At 34.6% G+C, this 24,322-nt stretch overlaps 2 protein-coding genes across 7 annotated transcripts in view; one reads left to right on the forward strand and one right to left on the reverse strand.

Annotated features, from left to right (window-relative positions):
- CASK (calcium/calmodulin dependent serine protein kinase) overlaps positions 1–24,322 on the reverse strand; it is a 205,111-nt gene that overhangs the window by 71,166 nt on the left and 109,623 nt on the right. For 5 of the 6 annotated variants that reach the window (XM_062000249.1, XM_062000242.1, XM_062000233.1 and 2 more), the window contains 5 exons: positions 17,894–17,996; positions 6,583–6,758; positions 4,695–4,817; positions 3,442–3,525; positions 2,642–2,741 (listed from right to left, as the gene is read on the reverse strand). In XM_062000249.1, the coding sequence (XP_061856233.1) occupies positions 2,642–2,741; positions 3,442–3,525; positions 4,695–4,817; positions 6,583–6,758; positions 17,894–17,996 (586 nt within the window). Of the gene's footprint in view, positions 1–2,641; positions 2,742–3,441; positions 3,526–4,694; positions 4,818–6,582; positions 6,759–12,642; positions 12,743–17,893; positions 17,997–24,322 lie in introns of those variants that run through there. The other variant, XM_062000269.1, reaches the window with a different exon arrangement.
- GPR34 (G protein-coupled receptor 34) lies at positions 19,842–24,170 on the forward strand. The gene is made up of 2 exons (XM_010196594.2): positions 19,842–19,931; positions 21,600–24,170. Exon 2 carries the CDS (start codon positions 21,623–21,625, stop codon positions 22,766–22,768), a length of 1,146 nt encoding a protein of 381 aa, XP_010194896.1. The 5' UTR covers positions 19,842–19,931; positions 21,600–21,622; the 3' UTR covers positions 22,769–24,170.

A 24,322-nucleotide genomic window follows, 5' to 3' on the forward strand; every position in this document is an offset into this window, starting at 1 on the left:
CGTGGTTAACTTTAAATGAAATTTGTTTATGTTCATTTCTATCTAATGTAATGATCCAATTAGCCAATCCTCAGTAGAAAGTTCTCTAAGAAGAACATAATTTGTTATTCTGCATCTAAAAAAGTTATCTGAGTTGCTACATATAGTGACTTCAAATCCCAGGCTACTACTCTAGTAGCACATGAAGATGCTCAAAGGTTCCAGCAACCCCACGTTCACTTAACCCTGAGGAAAAACATCCTCCAGATTAACCTGGAAAAAACCACAGAACTGAAATTTTCTGCTTCTGTGTTTAGAAAGATCTCTGAGGAAAAACATCCTCCAGATTAACCTGGAAAAAAACACAGAACTGAAATTTTCTGCTTCTGTGTTTAGAAAGATCTGAAGAAGGAGAGGATATACAATTTGCATAACCTAATAAGTATTTATATTTCTGTATCTTTCTCTCTGTAGGAGTTCCACATTTGCCCATTTCTGACAAATCATTTAATTTTAATGATAAGCTTAATGAAATTTTATGAGAGTATTAAATAGGCAGCAACACTTACAATATTAAACACTCACCATTAGAGTTTATGATCTGGAATAACATAATAAGATGTTAGGAAGGAAACTTAAATAACTGTTAACACAGTCAAGTTTCTACTGCAATTCAAGAGTTTTATATCTAATTTCTATAAATTAGTTCAGTTTAGAATCATCGTAAAAGCCTATCTTTACAAACCAAAAATACCTGAAAACTTTTTTGGTGCACTTCTGAGGAGGAAACAAAATAGATTGCCATATCTAGCAATTTCAGAAGCTGGATGTTACAGTAATGTTTCTAACAAGCCACGGTGTTTATCCTGTTGTAATAAATATTTTATCAGCTAAGGTAGCTGTTCAGGGAAACATCTTGAAAACTACCCATTTAGCATGGTCTCCTCTTCACTATGACCTCTCTTCAGTGAGATCAACAATGTTATTTCAGAGAACAACTATGCTTTCTTGAAAACACCAAGCTATAACAATATTTCACAAATGAACACGATGTAATGATGGATCCAGCATAGGTATTCTGTGGAATTCACAGATGCACTGCATTTATGTATTCTGTAAGCAGAAAAAATAGAGCTCATACCCTTGCTGTGTACTGATATCTGCAATTACATCACTCTAGGAGGAAGACACATGTCCTGTTGATGTCAGATTGAAACTGGAAAGAGGAACTGCAGTTTTTAGAATAAGAAAGTTGCCATTGTCAACCATGTTGGTGGCCTATTCATTTTATTGAAATGGAGGAAGTAGCTGGAAACAAAAATTAAAGCACTGCAAGTAATTCTGGGTGAAGTAAATCCAACTTACTCTTATATTAAAGAATACATAGATTCTTCTTACATCAAGTATTCAAAAGCTGGCTGCCTGAAGTTAGCCATAAGGCTGTGATCATACATTTGCAACAAACGATTTGAGATTCCCATTCACTTCTATGGAAATTAGGAGCACTGTGAATCTCTAAGGATAAAGCAGTCTTTCAATTTAAGTACTCAAACTTGAATTTTAAGGAGTGAAATTTAAGAATTTCAACAAAAAAAGCACTCACAAGTCCTATATTAATGACATTGAAGTAATATCTAAAAATTACTTGTTCATATGAGAAAGTAGAAAAGAAATGCAACATATGAAGTCAATAAGTAATTTTCTCATCTATAATAATTTTGGGAAAGAGAATTATCAGGCAGCAGTTTAACACATGTAATCAAGTTCATGGAATGTCTTCTAGTAAAGTCAGTGTATAGCTAAAAAATTCTGCAGTACTATTTATTTGTTTAGAAAAATAAGAGAATCATATTTGCCTTAGATTTTTCTTAAAAGTGCATTTAACTTGATCCTAAACCCTAATTTTAGATCAGATAGACCAACATAGTCATTTACACTGGAAATGTTTTGAGTAACATTATGTCAAAATTAAGATACCTAACTGTGACAGGGCTGTGTTAGTATAGTGACTGCCAGGTTACTCAAATTCCTGAATATGGACAGAGGACAAAAGGACTACTTGGAAAAAGATCATTGTCCTGCCCAGGGCCTAACTACATACTTACAAAGCACAGCACAGGTCTTATCTTCCCCTTTGAAGTATGTTGGGAGGTCCTTGAAGTACATGTATTGTCTCTCTATAACGATTTGGGTGTCTGGGCTATAATCTCATACTGTTCAGTGTGCTTTAAAGAGCAGACATCTTAATCATACTGTTCTCTGAAACAGGAGGTCAAGAAACTGGTATACACAATTTCTTTTTATAAATATGAGTAACATGAGTACCTTACTCCTGCCTAAGAATTCAAGACAAAATATCAATATGCTTTTAGAATCAAGTAATATAAAGAAAAATGAGTTCATGGCACATTTCTAGTTAAATGTATATACAACAAATTAAAAACTGAGGCAGAGTTTCTGTAAAAACTTACAACTTTGCAGAGATTTTCTCTTCATTTTCTCCAGTCACTAACACCATCATGACTGAAACTTATTTATGCTTTCACATTCAAATGTTAACTTAATATGCAACTTTACGAAATTATGAGACATTACTTGGTATTCTAGTCAGTATCAAATTAAGACAAGTTGACTGCAGTAAATATTCTTTCTGTTAAAATACCTGAGGAGGTTGGGTCTTCAGAGAAGTCTGGTAGCTCTTCAGGGGGGTCACCATAGAAGGAGTTGAATTTGTGGCTTGACACAGCTGCTAGTACTGCCCCCTAAATAAAAATATCCATAAAGTCTAAATTACACAAAGAGGGATAATGAAACCTTTCCAGACACCCTGGATCAATCAATCTTCCAAGGTCTTGTAAGTATTGACTGTCTCGGTGAAGAGCAAATAAATTTTATAGTCTTCAGCTCTGCTTCACTGTCCAAGGTAGGAATTGAAAGTAAATCATGTTGTTTTGGGGATAAAATGCTAAAATTCTTTTCAATATGGCTGAGAAATAATCTCATGTACAAAAATTAAAGAGATAAACATAAGAATACATCTTTGTATTGAATGCTCTTTTGTATTCAATCTACATATTGAATGTTCTTTTTGAAAAAAGACACTAAAATATTATATTCCTTTCATTATAAATGTAACAATAGCAACAGAAGCCATTATGCTATTCTCTCCTCTCCCATAATTCATATTACACAGAATGACTGAATTAATGTAAGATGAAGACCTCAAACACACCTTGGCTGATACCAGATAATCTGCACTGAAATTCAGTTTGCAAACTGTGCACTAAGAAAGAAAGGACAAACATCCTTAACAAGGCACCATTGCAATTAACAACTGTGAAGGTCTTTTTCAACTTTATTGCTGACTTCAGGGTATAGATACCTCTTATCACTTTTAAAATGAATTCTCATACAGAATTCAAGTTATGTAATTATATTGTTTTAACACTACATTCATTTTACCTTCAGTTTTCGTCTTGCATTGAATTTTCTCAATTGTTCTACTGTTTCTGGAAGATGAATCTTGTATGCATAGCGATCTCTTTCCTTCAGAAACCCCACAAAGAAAGAAATCAAACACAAGAAACCAAAAGAAACATTAAATATAAGCTTTTAGTATTTTCACAACATTAGGAAACTAGGAACAAATGTACTAGCTAATAAGTATCCTAAGGAGAATAAAGATTTGCGGCAACTTAAGGATAAATTCATGAAAACGAGAGATAAAAAAAAAAATTCTTAACTTGGGCCAGGGATATTTTCTTTTTGTCACTTTGTTTCCCACTTTGTAGTAAGACCCTAGCCTTTTGATTTACTGTTGTGTTGTTAGTCTGTTCCTTGGGATTCCTAAATCCCAGTGAAGCAGTGTGTTCAAGCACTCTTTCAAGGGGTGCTTGATACTTCGGGTAAGCTTCAGAGGTGGGGTATGTGTCCAATGGAGTAGGAAGTGCCACCTCAATGACTGGTGACATCAAATGCTAGCTTACAGGAACAGTTTTGGATGCAGATAAAAATTGACCAACAAACAGTGAACAGTGAGGGCAGAATTTGCAGCAACTGACTACTGTCTTCCTTTGCCCCAAATAATCGGAGAAGCTACTTAAACTTATTAATGTAAATGTTTATCACATATATCTCCCAAATATAACTGAAACTGTAAAAGACTGAAATCACTGGCAGAAGTAATTCAGTCTGCCTCATGTTGTATTTGTATCTCCCAAATATAACTGAAACTGTAAAAGACTGAAATCACTGGCAGAAGTAATTCAGTCTGCCTCATGTTGTATTTGGCTGTTACCTAAAAACGGTCTGCGTCAACAGGGAGGTCAGTTTGTCATAGGTAAAAATATGAGACTGACTGTCAGCATGTGGCTTGAGCTTGGAAACAAAGTGGATACATGCATAACGGGAATGAGGTGATATAACTGAGCAAAGAAGAGATCAGAAATTACTCCTTTGGAGTTAGAGAACCACAGAAAGACAAGTGAATTCTTATCCTTATGTTCTGATGCTGCCAAAGATGCCTAAGTGAGCTTGTTCTTGCTGTTAAGGAAGAGTTCAATCTGGGCAAGTACCAAAATCTTGGACTCTAATCCTACAAACCATTTAAAGCATACTATCTCACATTTTGTACAATAGTGTCACATCTACTTTGAAAGTTCAATCTTTTTCTTCTTTGAAGAGGAAACTGGTATGTTAACAGCTGATTTTACTACCTTTAACCAGGGATGATTCAGTGCTTCATATACTGTTATCCTTTCTGCTGGATCCAGCATAAGCATACGTCGTACCAGGTCTTTGGCACTTTCAGAAATATGGCTCCATTGCCTAGGATTCATCTGATTGCAAGAAAGAAAAAAGAAATTCAATTAGCAGTAAGAATACAGAACTCTTCTACAATTTATTTAAAGTATTTGCAAAGACTTAACAGTGGTTGGTACTTCAAAACATTTTATTATAAGAAATGTAAAAGGAAATTTAAAGTTTATTCTTAATTTAAAAAAATGTGCATTAGTTGCTAATAATATGGCATAAAAAATTTAATACTGTGAGCACTGTGTCAGGTAAAAGCTGACATTTTTAGAGCAGAACTTTATCTTTAGCAGACAACAATGTGAAGGATGATTTAGAATGTATTTTCATCTTGTGCACATGCAGGTTTGTGTCCAACTACTCAAGATGATGGCCACCCAATAAAACCATAAGTAAGAAAATTCTTCCTGTGATAAAGAATTCTATCATTAAGCTATTTCTAGTATTTCCTTAATTTATGAAGAGCTTAAATTTTATTTAGGTGGAACAAAACTACTTTTACAAAGTACTAAATGAAAATTCAAAATTATAACCAGAGTCTTTTCAGTGTTACAATCTGTTCATTCAAAGAGGTCCATTTCATTTGAAGTCAGTCTTTACAAAAAATGATTGCTTTAAATTAGAGCACTCAGGAACATTATCTGGCTAAGAAATGCACATTTATAGTCATCCTTCATCATTTCTTTTTCAGCTCTAATGAAATGAAGGTAATTGCAAATTTTCAGCAGGACTGTTTTGAAATCCTTACAGTATTTTCACTGAATAGACATAATAGTATATGGACACATGAACAGAAAAAGAACTGAGAAGACACAATATATTGGCTATGACTTTTTTTTAAACAAATAAAGTTAATAAAGTTGTACACTTCCAGAAAATTTTAGGTGCTTGAGAGATTCCATAAAGAAATCTTCCATAAAGTGAAACTGGAATGCCTAATGGTCTATGCAACCCCAAAACAGCTGCCATGAAGAAATCCCACTTTTTATAGGTATACGAAATTTAAAGAATGAAAAATATGCTCCCAATGAAGCACAGTACCACTGCTGTAACATTTTAGCAGACTACTGTTAAGTTCATATAATAGAATATCCCCTAACTCGTATTAGAGACTGGTAGACAGTTTAGGAGTTTCCACTCTTAGTTTGGTATGACCTTGGTTGCGAAGTAGAGCAAAACTGATCTTAGACAAAACTGCAAAAATAGCGAAGTCAAAGCTTTAAATTTGTCTCCATAATGGCTCTGGCATGCTTATGTTGTGAAACATGCTTATCTTGCATGCACACTGATTTGCCTTCAGTTGCAAGATCTTCCTTCTGAATCATCAGCTGCACTATACTACATACTGTACTAAAAAGAAAAATGCATAACTACACTTTTACAGGATTAGTTCTAAATCAAGACAATATGATTACTGGTCTTTATGATTGTTATTTTAGTTGATTACAAAGTTTAAAAGATCTATAAACCTAAGGTAACATACAGTATGTTATACTTCACAACTAAACCTTCTGTAATCCTACTGAGCTCAATTTACAATTAAAGGCTAGCTCATGCACCTATTTATTATTTCATCTCAGTAAATATTTCTGTATTCTACTTCCTGACATTGACACAAAACGTAGCAGGAACAAGATAGACTGGAGAGAGGAAATCAGCTCCCTTCCTGTGTAACACAGACAGATTTCTAGATTAAAATTTAAATTAGGCTAAATACAAAAATCAATTTCCAGAAATTTTACCAGCAGTGCTCATCACACTGGAAAAGGATTCAGGTATACTGACATTTACCTTGTATTTTCCTTTAATAATGCCTTCAAATAATCTTTCCTTGGTTCCATAAAAAGGCAAACAACCGCTTAGCAGGATAAAAAGGATCACGCCACAACCCCAAACATCTACAGGCTTGCCATAAGGTTCCCTTTTTACCACTTCTGGGGCCATAAAATGAGGTGTTCCTACACGTCCTAAATGGAAATAAAAACAAAATTGGATCAAAGTGATGTGTTTCAAACATGGAAATGAAGAATATCACTGCATTAAACTAAAATAACTTTTGTTCATGGGTTAATATTCTAACACAATTAATTTTCCCTTAAGTTTAGTATTTGTTAAATACATCCTGACAGGCAAATTCATAGTTACCTTTTTGCTTGATTTACACTTTTATATATAGAGGAGTATTCTATTCCACCCTGCAGACTGTGAAACAAGACTTATTTAAGAGCACTAAGATTCCTCAGTGAAACGTGACATATAAAAGTAAAAATACTAATTTGAAATGGGAATTACTTATTCAGTGAGCATGTACAAAGATATCATAGAATTCTAGCCTACACTGCTTACTTGAAAAAGCTGCCTCTAATTGGCAAGGGCATTGGTTTGATGCTCTGCCCAAACCTCAGCCACTTCACTGAAACTGCCAACAAGAATGCAAAATGCTAGCAAATGTGTTGTTCATTTATTTGAAGTAGGCAGTATCTAAGCGCAGATAAATAGATAATGCTAGTTTGTTTCACAAAGTTCTTTGAAGGAGTGCCACACAATAATGGTTCTGGGATAGTACTGATTTTGGATTAGTAATGAATGTATGCCCATGGAAACAAACCACATTTAGTATCAACTAAGAATTTAAGTGGATAAACTGATTAGAATGATCTCATTCAATTTCTGTGTAACACATTAAGTGAAATAAAAGCAACAAACATTTTACCTCTTTCTAGAAATATTTCCCATTGTAAAGAGGTTTGTTTCCACTGCAATAGATTTGTAAGTGTGAAACTTTGAATGCTCAAGGGCATCACTGACACAAACACTGTGGCCTTTAGACCACCCTGCTTCCACTGAGTGCCAACAGAAGAAAAAAAACCACATCTGTAGGAAACTCTTACCACTTGTACCACCTTCATAAATTATTCTTGCTCACTAGCACTACAGTGGACTTCAAGAGGCTCCATTCAAGGCTCGTGGCATCTCTGTGCTGTGTTCACAATGCAGCCTAGAGAACCTGAGGTGTTCACAAGGCACTTATTTAACTCAGTCTTGTAAAGAGACTCTTGCTAGACTAGCCTATCCTGCACACTATTTGTGTGTGAATTATCTAAGTCACAGCACTGGTAACAAACATCTAGGAGATTATCTAGTGGTAGCTTACTCAGTGAAGTCCATTCTTGTTTTACACCACCTAATGCAGGAATATGATCTGACCATGCTGTTAAACTAGTCCCCAATCAGTCCTTTTTGCATCTACAAGGACTAAAATATTAACAGAAAGATGGTAGCTTTTTCACCATACTGTTTATAAGGAGAAATAACATCGTTCTCAAAATTCATCACTTGCTTTGTGTTCAGTCTTTTCATTCACAGTTTACGAGCCAATCCCTCTGCCAAATAAACGTTAGCAATCTGCCTATGATGAAGGAATGTCACCTCATCACTGAGCAGCAAAAAAATCAACGGAGTCTAGGCTGACATGATAGCAAAGGAGGAGTTTCTTTTCAGGCTAAAAGTGTGAAACAGCAAGATGCTGCAAGTCCTGCTCATCCCTTATACTACTAGGGGAAAAGGAAGAATATTTTTACTGGACAGGGAAAGAGAGAGATGCATATGCGGAATGATTACTAATTCCCCTTGTTCTTCATACATGATTTACAGGCTTATGATGCATTGTTCATCCTAGTTGATAAACCCTTTCTCTCTTTTAGATGCCTGATGATGTGGAAGAGCAGGAAAATGGAAAGCAAGTATGCACAATTTGCCAAGAACTCTGGTGTTTTTGCACGACATTTATTCCACATGCCTACAAATCTGTAAGCTTTTCCTAGCGTTTTTTCCCCCAAGATGCCAACATTTGCAATGACAAAATCATCAGCATTTCCAGCTCTCTATCAGGCTACTGATGTACATAAGCAGCAACACCTGCATGTTCAAACAGTATTTTTATCTCACTGAGATTGCTCATGTGACATTAGTGGTATGCATATCACAGTCGGGAAATCTTCAGTTCAGAAGACATCATGCAAGACAGCAGAGCAGCCTGGCTTGCTGTTTATCTCAGTGGCAAACTTCCTGGCATTTGAGTGCAGAGCTACCCATTTGCAATTTTAGAGCACGTTTAACCTTTCTTACATATTGGAAAAAAACATTGGTGGTAATAAAGCTAATTTAAATATTTTTTAATCAATATAAATAGAAAACCATATATACTCTGAAGATTCTTCCTGCCTTTCTACTAGGCTTTCTAATTGCTGTTATGAAATCTGGGAAGTCTAGACAAAAGTGATTATTCAAAAGACACATAGCAGAAATCATTAGTAGACAAGATACCACACAGACAGACAAAGCTGTTTAAAAGCGGTATTAAGCTTCAGGGAGATGTACAGTTGTCAGGAAGTAGCTAATGAAACTATGAATTCTACGTGTCAAATTATATCTATGTTGACTTAATGTCTGTTTCCAATAATCACATGTCACTCCTCTCAGCTTCAGACACTTTGTGTTTTATGTTAACGATTGCAGAGATGAACATGGTAAAGAAATTACTATGTGCCGTGAGAAGAAGACCTAGAGGTTTGGGTTTTGGGTTTTTTTTTTTGCTAATGCATTTAAGTCTGCTGGGTGTTTGTGCTACAGTGAAGGCTGACCTAGAGAACACCTTGCTCAGAGAAAAATATGACCAGTTACCCATTCTACATTTTATCCTATGGCATAAATCAGCACATTTAGCAGCAACAACACAAGCTACATAAATAATATAACAGCATTATTTGATGTAGGTGCTGACAAAGTGGGGGCTGCCAGGCTGGTCACTGTGAGGAGAGGCTGGGGCTGCCTCATGCTGGACACAGTTGGTTACAATGGACCCACTACAGGGCCCAGCTAAGCACAGCAGCCAAGATGTGGTGCCTTAGGGCAAACATGTGCAAGAAAGCGAAAACATTGCCCAGCAGTGAGGAGTACTGGAAAAACTGTGAGAAGCAGCAGAAAACGTGTGAGAGTGTGAAGAAGTGGAAGATGTGCTCCAGATGGCTCAGCAGAGATTTCTCTGGAGAGGCCACAGTAAAGCAGGTACATTCATTCCTGCAGCCCTTGGAGCTCCTGACGCCGGAGCAGGTACCCAGCCCGCAGCCCATAGAGGACCCCATGCTGAAGCAAGTGGATATTCCCTGAAGGAACCATGGACTGCGGAGGACCCACGCAGAAGCAGGCTTGTCTTGAAGGACTGGCAGAAGCATGGAAAAAGTGTGAGGAGGAAAGTGTGTCAGAGAGGGGCTGTTACGGATTGACCGCAGCCCCCAAGTCCCCATCCCCCTGAACCACTTGGGGTTGGAGGATAAGGGAGTCGGGGTGAAGGAGTAAAGTTGGAGCTTGGAAAGAGGAGGAGAAGAAGTGGTATTTTCATTTTTATCTCTGTTTCCTGCTATCCAAACCCATTTGAACTGGCAATACATTAAACTGGTTTTCCCCAAGTCAAGTCTATTTCATCTGTGACTGTAACTGGTAAGCAGTTTGTATGCATTTACCTTGACTCATGAGCTTTTTAACCCCGTTTTCTCTCCGTGCTCTGTTGAGGAGAGGAAGTGAGCAAGCCCTTAGCCCAGGTCAACTCACCACATGTGTTTATGCTGGTATTAACATACAGAATGCTGATTAAATAGGGAAAAATAAGATGAATCTTCCTCCAAAGATACAGTTTGTTCCTTTCATTTCCAGTTTTCAAATATCACCTTACCTGATTTAATCATGGGCTGTAAAAAACAAGTAATCTACAGTGTTAAGAGGGTATCATATTTTTTTGTTTCCTTCTCTCCTTCAGCAAATACTATTTCAAATTAAAATTATCTTGCACAAATTGATAAGCAAGAAAAATCCTTCATTAATTATATGCACTCATAAATATATGCAGAGCAGAACAGACTCTTGACACTGAGCATTAATCAAGTTTCCTAAATTTTGCAAAGCAGGGTCTTGATGGAGAGTAATGATTTCCGATTTCCTTTCCCCCTTTCTACTTTACTTCCTCTCCACATGGCAAGGAAATAAAAAAATACAGAACTACTGAGTATCAACAAGTAACAAATGTAACTTGCAACAGTATGCTTATCAAAATTGCAGACAATACATACTGTGCGAGCATTTCTGGGGCAGTAGCCATCCACTGTCAGTACTTTCTTCATTATTAAGGACCTTCATAATATTATATTTTTTTTTCCATAGACACATTAATTTCCTAACAGAACAATTTTATTGAAGTTTATTTCCTACTTTCTCTGTGACAATATACAAATTCTAGCCTCTTGATACTTCACAGTTCCTATTTTGCTTCATCTGGTGATCTCACATCAGAATGTAAGCCTGCATGTTTACTTGGTACTCAAGCGCTCTTACAGACAAAATGAGAGACTTCAAAATTATGGTTAAAAATTATCTGTTCTCTCTGATCAGCCCAAATTTTCTTTCTCCTCCCTTGGAAATCGAATAACCCAGATCATAGGTGTAAGAATGGGATGTTTATTGTCCTGATTCAAAACCAGTATACCCTGAAAATCCACTTTAATGAACTTACTTTATGCTGAGCAGAAGAAATCGACAGTTCAGTGATAGATAAAATTCTACTGAGTTGTTTAAGACCCAAACAGACTGCTGCTATAAACTAGATTAAAAATAGATGACACTTAACAGAATACTGAAAAATCGGTACTACCAAATCTTAAGACTCACTTTCAAATTTAAAACAAGAACTCCATAAATACAAATGAAATGAGAAAGAAAGGTTTTGCAAACTTAATAAAATCCTAGATTATAATGAGTGAAGATAATGACAGAATGATTGGGTTTTGTAACCTTTTTAGTTCAGGTTACAAGACCCTGGCAGTGGTGGAAATCACAATTTCACCTCCCATGAAAAAGTAAACTCAGAACAAACAGAATTATAATTGTTTTAGACTGAAATTTCCAGTTAAACAGGACAATTCTAAAAACTGATCTGAGAAAGGACTGCTGAGCTGTATTTCTGAGCTACATTTAGCTCAGCAAAATGAATGGAGTGCACACATGAACTTACATAGACAGGTATTTTTCCTATTGTGCAACTGTAAAATACCAGTAACGGGAATAAACAAAATCTACAGACAACAAAGTTTTCTAAAATCATGGATACTCACTACTTTTTAAACTAAGCACCATGTCTGATGAAAATAATCTAGTAAAAAATCTGCCTTCTGAACATGTCCAGTGTAAAATTTACAAACTGTTCTCATGGTTCAATTAAAAACAAAATTTAGAAACTTTTAAATTTGGTGCTTTTTTTTCCAAAAGATTTTCATCCTTTTTGGAGGCAGCGTGAGAAAGAACAGTAAGCAAAGGCGTTTTTCTTGCTTAAATAGATAAGTTCTGCCTTCCACAAGTCTTTTACTCTTCAGGATATAAGAACACTCATGGATCTATTTGAATGTCCACGAAAAAATAACACTTTATAAATATTGCATAGACGCATACACATATGATTTTCAGTTGTACCTGTATGTAAGAATAACTCACATGGAACACTGGAATCAATTTTCTCTCTATGTGCTTCTGGGTTCTGGCCTCCTTCCAATTAATTGTAAATACATGCCTACATCAAAGTGCTGACTTAGGAAGCACTCAACGCCTGAATAAGTACAGACATTAGACATCTTGTTTCTAGAGGTAAGCTCTCCTGTCAACCCATTTTGAGGCATGTTGGTACCCTGGACATTTATAAAATTGCTAATTTTGCTGAATTTTCCTGTGGATAAACAGAGAGCTTCAGTCTTCAGGTGTTGTCAATTGGATATAATTTACAAGCACTAAAGATAAATTTTGACTTACCTTTGATAATTTAGTTTCTATGACTCTTTCCATACTATTCCAGACAAAAGGGCTATGCTTTCCACAAGAAGAGTATATACAGAGACCCAATCAGATTTTGTCATCCCTAAGGCAGGGGACTGATGACCAAGATATCAGAAGGAGAGTCTTTCAACAGCAGTAGTATCTGAACGATGTATAAGGAAACAACTGGAACAAATAATTTTTAGGAAAAAAAAAGTGAGGTACTAATAAACATCACCATCTGACCTCGCACAATAGTGTAATAAAAAATATGTTCATAAATTAAGGAGTTTCTAAAAGAGTGGGATGTCCAGAATAATGTGGAAGGAATAAAAGAATCACACATAACACATCAGATAGGTTAATATTTTACTGTCTTAATTCCTTTCCACATTACTCCAGACAATAGAGATGTTTAAAGCAGGTGTACAGAGAAGATGAATGCTAAAAAAACAAGCGTAGGGGAGGCAAAAAAAAAAAAGGGGCAATTCAGCTTCAGCACAGAAGACTGTCTGAAGAAAATGTATTTTAAAAGATGCATCAGCAGACAACTGGACAATTGGACATTAGTGTCCAGAAAACAACAAAAAAAGCAAAGATGTTAATCGGACAAATTGTAATAATTGATTCTATGGCCTTTTCAGCCATAAAACTATGATGGAAGAAGGAAACCTAAACTTACTTTTAAATACATTAGCCTCCTGTATTTACTCTCAAACTGACCCAGATGTGAAGTGATATTTCTGATAGACAGTAAACCACAGTTTACTGTCAGTTACATCTTTTAAATAAAACAAATCCTATCGGAGGCAAAGCTTTGAAGAGGCTCCCTTTTCTTTTTAATTTTTCAGGGAAAGAAAAAGGGAAATAATGTTCTTGCTTTGAAGAGGAAAGAAATGCTACCATTTATTTGAAAGAAGAATACTAGCGCAGGACCTTAGCTTACAAATGTTTTCCTCTCTTTAAAAAACAAAAGAAAGATTTACTGCATCATTCAGATATTAATGATGAAAAGCCAATAAAATCTATGCAGTCTATTTACAAAATATAATTTTTTAAACTTGGGTTTATAAATCCACCAAGAAGATCCAGTTTGGTGATGCCTCATCCCTGGAAAAAATCAAGGTCAGACCGGATGGGGCTCCAAGCCACCTGATATAGTTGAAGATGTTCTTGCTCATTACAAAGGGGTTGGACTAGATGACCTTTAAAGGTCTCTTGCAACCCAAATCAGTCTATGGTTCTGTAATCACTTTTACATTGATGGGAACAAAACAAGATTAAAGAAGTTAAAAGATTCCCTGCAAAGTTCTGTAGTCTTATTTGCAGAGAAATTTATGGTAAGGCCTTCACTTGCTACTTGTGAATTAAGTCTTAAAGGCTAGCTGATGAACAAACCACACTACTTCATACTTATATGCTGTACTTCCACTGAGAACAGAGAAGATGTTTTCCAGTAAGATGATGATGGTTGTGTTTAGGCTACCTGAAGATGCTACAAGGATTCTAACGCAACTTATGGGAGCTAACTAACAATACACAAATATCAATACTGGACCAGATTAGCATTATGCTACCTACGACATTTTGCTGCTAAACGTAGAAAGTGAAAAGCAGTAAACTAACCATAGATGAGACTTGACAGTTAGTATAGAACTTCATACCATTTAGGTCTATACAGTTATCTCATTTTGCACTAGTTGAAACCAGGAGAAAATAAGTAGATTAAGTGAAGGAAATAGCACTTGTGGACTCCAAGATATTTGGTATCTGATACATTTGGTATCACATTTATTTAATAAAATATTGTGGCAAGTCACACCACATAGTGAAAGAAAAATTTTCAAAGGAAGATATCAGATATCATAATGGGAGATTCCTCTATTAAATCATGGACTTCCCAGAGGTTCCACTATGCAAGTTGTATCACAATCACGCAAGCATGAACTTTCTACATCCTGTTCCATACAAGAGTTCACTTATAAATTATGATGATTTGTAATTACTGTGTATACTACCAGAACTCTATCTTAAAATACCTACTTCAATTCTTCAAATGAATAAATTTAAGAAAATTTTCAACTTCTGATCTTAAAAACTGTGAGAAGAGATTTTCAGAGCCTGGTAGCTCATGAAAATAACTTCCTGTAACTCAGAAGATGACACGTGCTTCTTATCCATTGTATTCAGCTTATGGGCAAATATAGTGGAATAAAAAGTATTTCTTAACATTTTCCTCCTGGTCTTAAGAAAAATGAGTTATGGCTATGTCCTTTTTTTTTTTTTTTTGGTACTTAATAATAATGAAACTTTCTTAAAAATAAACTTGACTGGTTGTTAGCTGATAAAATACAGCAGTTATGACCCTAAATTCTACTCCACAGGCATTTTCATGAATGACATCTAGTCTGATGTCATAGCTGGTTATCATGAGCTCTCTTACTCTTCTGTTATCCTCTATCTCCTTGAAAGAACACTGTGGTTTTAATTCTTCTAAAAATACAAGTCTATCTTGGACTCACATCAAAAGATGGAACTGGTCTACTTTCAATACCTGGGACTTAGTTTAACTTTATTACAATAATCTTCTTTCCCCTAAAAAACCAATTTACTCACACTGGAAAGATGCTTTTTGTTAAGTTAAAAAAATGACCATAGTCCCCTCAAAAGCAAAAGCTGCACCCTAGAGGCAGACTTCAAAGACAATGAGTGAGAAAATTCCCTTCTATTTGTGTTCTCCTGAGGCTACACACAATCTGGGCTTGCCAGGCACAGGTATGTCAAGGTGAAAAGCTAAGCAAAATGGCAGAAACACATATGCATGAAAGGATGAAAAAATTTTTAGAAAACTGGTAACCCCTAAATGTTTTACATATAGCAACTCCTATTTTATGTGAAAAAATACTACTAACAAAAAAGCATGATCATCATAGACACTGAAGAGCTTCTGCATAATGGATGAGTTTTTATGCATGATTAAGGGAGTAGTCCTCTCAGTTGAACTACAGTTCAACTACAGTTGCATTAGTTACATTGCTACAGTTACATTACTCTGAACATTGACATGCTTTTTCTAAAGGAAAGCTATCCTTCATCAAGCAACATAAAAAAATTCTGATCTTGAACATCAGAGTCTTCTACATTGGGATTTGCAGAAGTCATGAGTATATTTTGCTAATGCACTGTGGTAATGCACTAAGTAGTGCACTTTGTATCTTTATGAGGCAGTGTGTTTTCAGTACTGTAAAAATTTTGAGGTCTACTGTATACTGAAATGGGCTCGGAGTTTTAGGTCCATAAGAACTTTAATGACATGGTAGCTTTTATTTAATAGAGAATTTATTTTTTGATGTATTAACCACCAAATATAGGAATTGCCATGCTGAAAGGGAAATAATTGACTATGTTAAGCTGAATCAATGTTTTTCACTAAAAAGTAGAAAAAGAATGTGCAAACAAGCAAGTTGGTTAGTATACTGCTCAAATTTCTCTGTAAGACGAGTTTCTGTTTTATTCAGAAGACAATTGAGATGTGAGTAGTGCTTGTAATTTCTCATTATTATTACAAAACAAAACTTATCCATAGGGCACATAGATAACTTACTTAAAAGCAATTCTTAGAAGAAATTTATAGCCCAGTTCAAACAGACAGTATTGTTAACTTCCATGTAACACATAGGAGTGATAAGGTATTGGAGAAATAAAATCTTGCTGTGTAGGAGACTGTCTAGTATACCTTCAGCTCAGAAGCTGGAAGGGGAAAAAATTGCCAGATAATAGATGTGGTTTGGGGTATAAAGACTGGAACTGAAGATGAGAACAAAGAGATAAGCAGTCTGTTATGGAAAAAAGCTTTAAAGGAGTGGAACTAAAATGAGACCAGTACTAATAGGTACATGGAGGTTGAGCACATGAACTATGAGTGGGATTGCAGAACAGTGAATGGTAACAGGGAAGGAAGGACACAACAGATCTGGGGAAAAACGCAGGCGTTTATTTCTATTTTTTTGCAAGTTGACCTTGAGGTTTCTTGTGGAACAGCTTAGTAATCTGAAATAAAGTCACTGTATCTAACTACCTTCAGAAGACTAGCAGAAACAGAAGAAATGCATATATTTGTTCAATGACAATATAAAGAAGAATAATGAGAGAATCATAAACAAACGTGTAGAAACTATCACTAAAACAAACTCACAGTAGCTGAGGTACAGGAAATTCAAGAAACATAGGAAAAGTAAAGAAATGAGTGACCTTTTTATTATGGAAAAAAAAAGCGGCTTAACTGAATAGGTATTTTCTTTGAAAAGATGTATGTAGATCTCTAGGTAGTAAGATACTTGGATATTTTCAGGGTATTAGTGATATCTGGAAGGGAATGGAAGCTGTTGGTATGTTTATACTGCATTTGCTTTTATTTTAAAGAGCATATAAAAGTCAAATTGTTGTAAAATTTAAGTAATTAGATTAAGAAATCCAAGTTTTTGAAAAAGCATGGTACTAAGAGGAATGTACTCATATTGAATAAAAAAACTTGAAACTAACAAAATATTTTGTTGAGGTCTCCTACTCTGGCAATGAAAGCATCTGAAAATTGATTGGGTCTTCATCTGTGCAGGCTGATTAAAGCATAACCCTATTGTCTGGAACAATATGGAAGGCAGCTAGAGGAAATAAAATCCACAGAAAATAAAACACAGTCAAAAAATATACATACGTATCAAGATATTGATGTCTTGTGCAATAATTAAAATGAAATATTAGAACAGAAAAGAGTCACTTGTGAAAACTAGTAAGATTTTGCTATCAAATAGCATAGCATTCTTATAGAAACTGCCTAAGAAACATAGGGAAGCATTGATGATGCTGCAGTAAGTCTTCACTCAATTGCTTTAACATACATTTCAATCTTGGTAGCATTTTTATTTGATTTGCTTTGTCAGGCATGGAAGAATTATGCCAGAGATTGTATTAAAGTGGAAAATTCTTTGCTTTTTTCAATTTTATTTAATCAAATCAGTGTAAACTCCTGTTGAGGAACAGTAAGAGGGATTTAATAGTATACGTATGCACAGGAATGTTACATTCTGCTAGCAATTTAGCTTAACTGTGCGTATTTATAATGTTAATAAAGTTATTAGTGACAGATGACTTTTCAGTTTTTGTTTTGCAGGTCTAGCTGTGTCAGAAGAACAGAACCCTGCATTACAACATACATAATATTATATACCTTTGAATGAAAATTTCTTACCTCCAGCAACTAGTCCAGACTCTCCTAACTGAATTGCTACCCCAAAGCCACCAAGCTTTACTGGGGCTGAATTCTCTTTTGAGGCAAGCAGTACACAGTGTGGCTGAAAAGACAAAAAATGAGACAAATTACTATACAATTTGTATTTTAGAACTTATTTTCATAAATTTGCAAACAGAAGCTAAACTTTTGTTTTTTATATATTTCCTTTTTTTTAATTCTTCATTTCAGATTTCTTTTTTTAACCCTGGGATGGACTCCTCTTTCCTCATTGGCTTCTCTTTCCATTTTCCCAAGCACAGCTACTTCCTTTCAGGACTTATCACAACTTGCAAGGAACATAAAGTAAAATTATATAAAACTGGAGATAAAATTAATGCCTATAACATCTTAAATTTTCTGTTATTTGGTTTTTGTTATTTGCTGTGGGCTTTTTTGCTGCTGGTGGATTTTTTTACCTCCTACCCTTAAGTCTTACACTATTTGAATTCAGTAGTGGAAATACGCTTCCTGTGATACACTTTGTGGGATCTTAACCTTCACAGAGAGAACATAAAACACTATTTTGAGCCTTAATCACAGAATTCATTGATTACTTTCCAACTTCAGGAAACAAAAGGAACATCTTTGTGATGTTTCTAAAAAATATTCCAGTGAAGGTGGAAATTGTTTAGGTTTCTAAAATGGATTCCAGGCCTAGTCATATATACCTTTGATTTTCCACAATCTTTCCATTAATAAGAGCAAGGTGTATAAAAATGCAGTGATATTATATAACAATTTGGATGGACACTGACTGGCATAGAAGGAACCGATATACAGACAAAATCTGTTAGAATACAATCTACTATTTACTACACACGGTCAAACTACTACATTTAATATAGAACAACCTCCTGCATTTACTCAAACACTCCCATTGTGGTCAACCATATATTTTAAATAGAATGTAACATTTGGTACTGATTTTTGAGACTACCTTACTGCTTAAAGTACAGAAATAGGAACACAAAATAGTGCAAAGGAGCTATAACAAGCTCAATCTGAATACCTGTAAAATCATAATCTGTAACCACCTGTTTGTTCTCTTTTAAAAACTTTCATTTGTATTAGAACAAGCAACTTCAAGTAATAATGCATAGCCTGTTTATAATTCTAACTGAAATCTGTAGAATCCCATAAAACCTTGATTCCTAAACAGATGATATGTTACAAAAGTTAACACGGAAATTCTGATTTCAAATGCTAAGGAGAATACTAAGCCAAGATAATGTTCTAGGGATTATTGTTAAATTTAGGCCACCTTACATTATGATTTCTAGAATCCATTTTAAAATTTGCAATTTAGAAATGTAATTTTTAATTCCTTACACACTATTTAAAATAGTAGTACCAGGTGCATATTGCATATTACCTCTGCATACTGTATTTCACATTTGTCTTGCTGAAATTGCTGAGCTGCACGTTTTGGGCACTTTCATATTGTCTCATCGTTGCCATGTGAAAAACATCTCAAACTTCTAACCCCAGCCAAGGAGGAAGACAGATGGGAGAATCATACTCACGTAAGTAAAATGTGGTCTTGATTATCTTTACCCTATATTTGCAAAACTTAGACTATTTGAATGACAGTATTAAAAAGAAGATAGGCTGTACCAACATATTTGTCATACAAAAAGGAATTCACTTACATTTTTCACCAGAAACAAAGTTTCTGAGAAAGAAATAAAAATCTCCAATTCACAGTTAAACTTAGAGAAAATTTTATTATAGAACCTCTCCCAGCAAAGCCCAAATAAACAGCAAACCTGACCTTTTCAATAAACTGAGTTTAGCTAGTTAAAAATATATTTTAAAAAAAACAGTTGCAACACTAGTTAAACTTCCCCTTGTTGCTAATTGTACTGTGTCAGCTGATTCTCATCACTTTCACAGAGAAGCTGCTGCTTCAGCTTTCTAATAAGAGGACACGCATGTTACTCCTCCTTATCTTCACCAGTGGTTTTGAAAATCAGCAGAAGTTTTTAATATATAAATGGTAAGTGACTTCTTCTATACTTAAGCTATAAAACAAATTTCTATTTTAACTGCAAAGGCACTGCTGACCTGCAAATTCTTTATCTAGGCATGAGTATGCCTGCTTGCTTAAAAGATGACAAAACTTATTTTAACAAAAAATGTATATATTTCTACTGTATCTGCAGTTTAATAAATTCTTCTCTCTCATTGACCTAAAACTTCTCACTATTTGTGCAAGTCATAATGTCAAGCATTTTTATAGACAAGCAGCTTAAACAAGAAATTACAGTAGTAGATGTTTAAGTAGAGGTTTCAAGATGTATTTGAAAGCATTCTGCTTTTCTTGCCATGACTATATGAAATGGCAATACTGAACTGCTTGCATACTGTACCAATTTAATGCAATTGGAAGGTCAGACAAAAGAAGATATTAAAATATTTTAGACTGTCCTCTCAGTAATTCAGATTCTGTATGTACATTAGGTCTTACTAAGAATTTTACCTAAAGTGCTGTCATTCTCACTGCTGTAGCTATATGACACATTTAAATATAAATTTGCATATGTAAGACCTAGCATGCAAATGGAAGATTATATTTAAGATACATATATGGCAGCATTTTGTTGATTCTTTCTTGTTACTGTCATTGGACAACTAAGCTCAGAGTACCAAAATAAATTCTGAAGTTTTTGTAAGATTAGGCAAAAAACCCACTTGCACCTTTAAAAAAAACCACCTAAACAACTAAATAAACTTATTTAATGACTCTTTCATTGCTGTGACATACAAATTTGAGGACAAAAGTTGTTTCATTACTAATCAGTCTTAACTATCTTTCTAAACAGTTCATTGTCATTCTGGTCTCCTAACCACACACACTTTCTTGGTTTTCTTTCTTTGGACAAAGCTGACTTTTATCTTCTAGGTTGTACCTTTCTGGTAAAAAATAAGCTGAGCGATTGAAAGATTTGACATGAAAACAAGCAAAACAACAAAAACAAGAAAGATGTGTAAACAATCTGTTACTTCATTAAAGTGGTTTCTTTGCATAATATTGATTTGTGAATGGTCAATAAATACAGTCATATAATATTGATAATTGCTTTTCTAATGGAAAACTCATGACTTGCATGCACAAGATCCCAAACACTTATCTAAAATCAATACTGATGAGTTTAGAATTCTTGAGATATATTTTTATGTACTTTGCATCAACATTTGAGAATACTTCACTTAGCCAAGCTTATTTGTTCTTGCATCTTAATCAAAACATTTTCTGTGTTTGGAAAATTAATTATAACATCTAAACTTAAAAATATACTTATAGATTACACAAAAATGTGAATTTCTAAAGTTTGCAGTAAAATATAATAGTTGATTTTTAAAACAACTGAGATAGTAATAAAGATGTAAATACAAAAATAGTTATCTGTGTGAGTACTCTGTACCATCTGTTCTTGTCTACTTCACATGAAGAAAAACAGGGAACTGATTATTTTAGACTTACATTATAACACATTATCCAGCTGAAAGTCTTCCTTCCACTCAGATACAGTGATACTTTGGTGTATTTACTTTCTTTTAGTTCTTGTTTATATCACATAAGAGTACACAATAAAGCGAACAAACACGTGTAAATGATCTCAAGGTGATTTGATTCTTAAAATTGCTCTTTGCATCCCTACAGAACAGCTAAAAAAATTCTCACAGATGATGGCTGCAGCTTCAGCTGATTTACTGACCAATACTCCACGTGAGGAAGTCTTCTGGAGTAACCAAACCAAGCCAGACACAAATGCCTCGGAATTTCAGAACAATGCCAGTTGCCACTTAGATGAAAACCAGCTGTCACTTGCTTTGATAGTGTTTTACTCTATTATTTTTGTCGTTGGACTGGTTGGAAATATTATAGCCCTATTTGCTTTCCTATGCGTTCATCAAAAAAGGAATTCTATCCAAGTTTACTTGCTAAATGTAGCTATTGCAGACCTTTTGCTGATCTTCTGTCTTCCCTTCCGAATATTCTATCATGTTACCAAAAATACCTGGATATTTGGACGGATTTTATGCAAGATTGTAGGAACTCTATTTTATACAAACATGTATATTAGCATAGTACTATTGGGACTAATTGGTCTAGATCGTTATGTAAAAATAAATAAGTCTGTGAAACGTCCTAAAATGTTAACTGCTACAAGAAGTATACATATCTGTTGCATCGTGTGGGCAATTGCACTAACAGGATTTATAATAGTAGTTGCACCATCTCTCCTCAAGAGTGAGGACAGCAATTCCACTATGTGCTTTCATTACCGAAATAAAAAGAATGCAAAGACAGAAGTAATTTTAAATTATATTACTGTAATCATCTTTTGGATCGTTTTTTTCCTTTTGTTACTTTCATATGTTAAAATTGCCAAGAATCTTCTGAAAATTTCGAAGAAAAGAGCAGATTTTCCCAACGCAGGAAAATACACTCAGACAGCAAGAAATTCCTTCATTGTACTCATTATTTTCACCATCTGTTTTGTTCCTTACCATGTGTTCCGATTTGTCTACATTACATCACAGTTACAAAATCCATCTTGTTATTGGATGGAAGTAATTCACAAATCAAATGAGGTGATGCTCGTATTTTCCTCTTTTAACAGCTGCTTAGACCCAGTTATGTATTTCCTAATGTCCAGAAGTGTTCGTAAGACTGTATTTCAACTTCTTTGCAGAAGACTTCATGGAGATTTAGGCCTAACTCTAGAAAGCACTTCAGACATAAAACTTGGACAATATACACATGAGAGATTATCTACTACCACTCCCCACTCAAGCTCTTTAAAGAAGAAGTCGTCTCTGATTTGATTGTTTAAATGAAAGGATATTAGTTTCTCTCTGTCACTTCAGGAGAGCAATTTAAGATTACGAAATGCTATACTGTACAGCTACTAATCCTGCCTCTTTCTTCGTGTTAGAAAAGAGAAGTCTTACTTCTCTCTGTGAAAATGAGAAGTTACTTTTCAGAAGTATTTTGCTGTTGTTTATCCAAGAAAACAAAATAGGAAGTTCTGAGACACCTTCTGTTGGACTAAAATAGAACACTAACTCTTTAAGGAGATTTCCACGATGTGGTTTGAACCTGTATAAGGAATCTTGTATGTAGAAGTTAATATTACCAACTTGTCTTTGTAAATGCAATTTGCAAAAAGCGAATCAGGTCTTATTTGAAAAAAAATATATAAACCAACATAGATTTTATGTACTTCTCTATTTTAACAGGTTTCAAAGAGATCAGCATTTAAACTACATTTATAGAAGCATTTTTTCCAATAAAATATTTGAGCATTTAGCGACATTTGTGGTTTAAAAATGAGGTGAAGAATACAACTGCCATGAATTCAGTTATAATTACAGAAGATACATTTAGCTTTAATAAACAGCAAAATTTAAATATTCAAGCTTGCTAAACCCCTTTTTGTAATCTTTAATGTTAATTAAGGTTGAACACCTGAGGAAAATTAGAAATTAATGAAGGAGAGATGACATATGAGTATTTTCAGTTACCTAAGATTTCCTTCAAACTGCCAAATTTGGTGACTGCAGCTACACAAAGTAGTCAACAAGGAAAATAAATTCACAGAACTGAACATAAAGAGCAGAACAGAAAAATTAGCTCTTGTGAACCCCTGATGCATCAGCTCTGATCTTTGCTCAAGCTCAGTCACCAGATTTCAAAAGCCACACATTTCAGCTGAGCATTTCTTCCCTGGCAAAGGCCTTCTCTTTTCATGTGACTAACATAATTCTGATATTTGCTGATACTATGTAAATAGTGATGTAAGAGCAATGTCCCACAGGTACAATTATATTCTCTGATTAAAACCAAACACTTTTACGTATTTATGTATTCAAAACTGTAACATTTGATTACAAAGAAGAAGGCTGAAGGTGGGGGTTGTTTCACCCAAAGGTGAATAAAGAGGCCATGAAAAAAATGTCTGGCATGACAGGCCAGAAAAGTGAACAAATTAGACCCTAGATGTTAACCTCCATAAAAAAAGGGTTTATTATCCCAAATACATACAAGCAATATTGCTCAAATAAGCTGGTGTAAAGAAGTTGGTTTTAATCTGACTACCAGCAACTTCTCAGACGGATCATGTGACTTTTTATGCCAACCGTGTCAAAACCCGAAAATTGTTACTAATTCTGTATAATATTCGGTTTTACAGAAGTTACTCATAGAACTGCTATTGAACAAAGTAAATATAACACTTGATCTCTTCTAGACATAAACTTGGTTTAATTTTTATATGACTTCTTTTAATTCAGTTTTGGTGAAACTGAGTATAAACACGTTAAATCATTGGTTTTCTTAATCTTCAAGAGAGAGGTTCTTTCAAATATGTAATTTTCATA

The sequence above is a fragment of the Colius striatus genome, chromosome 1 (genome assembly GCF_028858725.1).
Source record: "Colius striatus isolate bColStr4 chromosome 1, bColStr4.1.hap1, whole genome shotgun sequence".
NCBI lineage: Eukaryota > Metazoa > Chordata > Aves > Coliiformes > Coliidae > Colius > Colius striatus.